Source organism: Petaurus breviceps, unplaced genomic scaffold, assembly GCF_028583685.1.
Source record: "Petaurus breviceps papuanus isolate PSGF00001 unplaced genomic scaffold, PetGlider_PUasm1.0 77, whole genome shotgun sequence".
NCBI classification, from domain to species: domain Eukaryota; kingdom Metazoa; phylum Chordata; class Mammalia; order Diprotodontia; family Petauridae; genus Petaurus; species Petaurus breviceps.
The window spans coordinates 6,694,384-6,697,065 of record NW_027186492.1 but is presented as its reverse complement, the minus strand read 5'-3'; the positions used below and the strand labels follow the sequence as shown (position 1 = coordinate 6,697,065).

At 40.3% G+C, this 2,682-nt stretch overlaps 1 protein-coding gene across 5 annotated transcripts in view; it reads left to right on the top strand.

Annotated features, from left to right (window-relative positions):
• Positions 1-2,069, top strand: part of TP53BP1 (tumor protein p53 binding protein 1) — a 128,511-nt gene extending 126,442 nt beyond the window's left edge. For all 5 annotated transcript variants that reach the window (XM_069105872.1, XM_069105871.1, XM_069105870.1 and 2 more), the window contains 2 exons: positions 1,127-1,272; positions 1,716-2,069. In XM_069105872.1, the coding sequence (XP_068961973.1) occupies positions 1,127-1,272; positions 1,716-1,903 (334 nt within the window). In that variant the 3' untranslated portion in view covers positions 1,904-2,069. The remainder of the gene's footprint in view (positions 1-1,126; positions 1,273-1,715) is intronic.
• The last annotated feature ends 613 nt before the right edge of the window (positions 2,070-2,682 follow it).

Here is a 2,682-nt window from a genome sequence, read left to right as displayed (position 1 = left end):
TGTGTGTGTGTGTGTGTGTGTGTGTGTGTGTGTGTGTGTGTGTGTGTATCCACACTTAATTATAGCCTTCTTTAGGGTGGTGGAGGGAGGGAGGGGAAAAATAAAGTTAAAAAGTACCCAGCAGAGAACAAAAGAAAACCAACAAGGAAGCAAAGTTGGGCAACTTTGAAAACAATATGTAGTAGTTATATAGGTTTTCTTGAAATGTAAATTTATTTTTATATCGAATCCTCTTAGGTCTGCTGTGTACATGGCATTTTTTTTTCTTTTCTCATTTTGTATTTAAGTTTAAAATAAAAAAATTCACAAAAAGAAATGTTACAGTAGGAACGACAGATGTGGCAGTCTTTTGGAGGGGATAGGATGGAATGACATCACTTGAACAAGTATAGAGATTAGTCTTGGTAAGCCCACTTTTTCATGTGACATAGAAGTAAAGGAGGAGATCCAGTAATAGAAGCTATCTGAGTGATATGAGATGAGAAGAGAGAGCTCATGTGAATGACCTCAATTTCTTCCATATAATGAGGCAAAGTTCTCATTTGAGAGGTGTGATATTCTCTCCCTTCGTTCAGTAGCACTTGTGCAAGAGTAAAGTGTTTAAAAGTGGGAATGATCCAAGGCTGAGGCTTGGCAGGATACAATCAGAGATATGATAAGGGGGCTAAGGAGTCAAGAAAGAACATTAGAGCGGGAACTGAAGTTAAAGATTTTTGAAATGTTACATAGATTTATATAACTTAAAGCATTTAAAAATGTTTCTGACTTCTAGGAGGATAAGTCCTGGAGTGGAGGGGGTATGAAAACACATGATTTTATATGACCCTGAACCTAAGGACCAGTTAGACCTAAGATGATCATAGCAGTGAGGGGTAAGCCTGCCAGGTTCTCCAGGCTAAGGCCTAAAGAGTAGAGTTTTGAAGAAGTCTTTATTCACAGAAATTGTGAAGGTGCAGGAGTGTGCTCCTATAGAAAGCTTACTCTTTAAAACACTCACATATATAGAGAGAACCTTTAGGAGAGGTTTGAGACTATATGGATTTGGTACCCAGCTTGTTTTCTCCTGGAGAGGTTGAAGACCTGCATTTGCTCTTTTCCAGTTTTGATTTTGTTCCCTTTTTCCTAGGCACCCCCGTGAGAATCCTTTCCATAATCTGAAGGTCCTTTTAGTATCTGACCAGCAGCAAAACTTCCTGGAACTCTGGTCTGAGATCCTCATGACTGGGGGAGCAGCCTCAGTGAAGCAGCACCACTCAGTTGCCCAGAACAAAGGTACCTATTGGAAGGATGTTAGGAAGCCTCTGCTTCTCCAGGGAGTACCTTGTTCCTATCACCCATATCTGGTTAGCTTTTATAATTACTGGACCTTGTGGTTAGAGTTCCTGTTGACCTTGCCCATGTTCCTCTTAGAGAAGACGAGCAACTTCAGGAGGTGAGGTGAGCCACCATAGGACAAGCACAAGGCTTTTCTTAGCTCCTGCTTGATTCTAGTGATGTGTTTGCCAAACCTCTCCCTAGATGCAGACATTCTGGGTTCAGGGATATTCACTATGGTATCCTTTTACTAAAACATCCTAGTTGAAATAGAGATCTCATGGATAGAACGGGTCTCTAGTTTGGGCAAAGTGGAATGGACTGGCTAGAGGGCACATCTTTCCTCGTAACAGAGGGCTATGATGTATTCCTTTTAATTTGTTCCCTGTTGATTTTTTCAGATGTTGCTTTGGGGGTATTTGATGTTGTGGTGACAGACCCCTCATGCCCTTCTTCAGTGCTGAAATGTGCAGAAGCATTACAGCTGCCTGTGGTGTCACAAGAGTGGGTTATCCAGTGCCTCATTGCTGGGGAGAGAGTTGGATTCAAGCAGCATCCAAAATATAAACATGATTATGTCGCTAACTAAAGATGCTCAGCCCCATCAATTTCATTCCCTGCTATTGTGAAGACTGTGTTTTAACCAGGTTTTAAATGTGTCTTGTGTGTAACTGGACTTCATGCATGGATCATTGTATATAGTTTTCTTTGCTGGACTTTTATGATAAAATAAATGTTGAATCTCTTTGGTTGTAGTAACTGATTTCTTTATCCTTTTGGAAGGAAGGAATAGGAGGAAAGAACATTGCCTGTATGGCAGAGGTACTTTAACCCCCCCCCCCTTTTTTTTTTAGTATTTCGATAAATGTATTTCAGTATAATTGGTTTCCTTTATAATTCTGTGTATTTTATGAATACAAAAACCATTCTGAGGAGTCCACGGACTTCACCAGACTGCCAAAGCTGGTCCATGTCAAGAAAATGATTAAGAACTCCAACTGTATGACTTGTAAGCAGAATCCTCATCACCTTTTGGAATGAGGGCATCTGGCCTTGGAGATAAGGGGGATGAGGGGCTTTCACATTTGCTATTTGGTGTTTAGTACGCTTAGTGGTGACCATTTTTGGTGACTAGTTAATTTTGTACCAAGACATTCCAAAGATAAGTGGAGAATATTCTTTGCCTTAAAAATATTTCTTTCCAGTGAACATATAACTGGTAAGTTATATATACTTTCTAAAATATAGTTATGAAATTTAGGGAAGTTATGAAACTTAGGTCCAGCTGCACTGAAGGACTTTCCTCTGATGTTTGGGTAAGCTCTCCTATGGAGCTAGCTAGTGGAGAGTCTAGGATCAGGCTGGGAC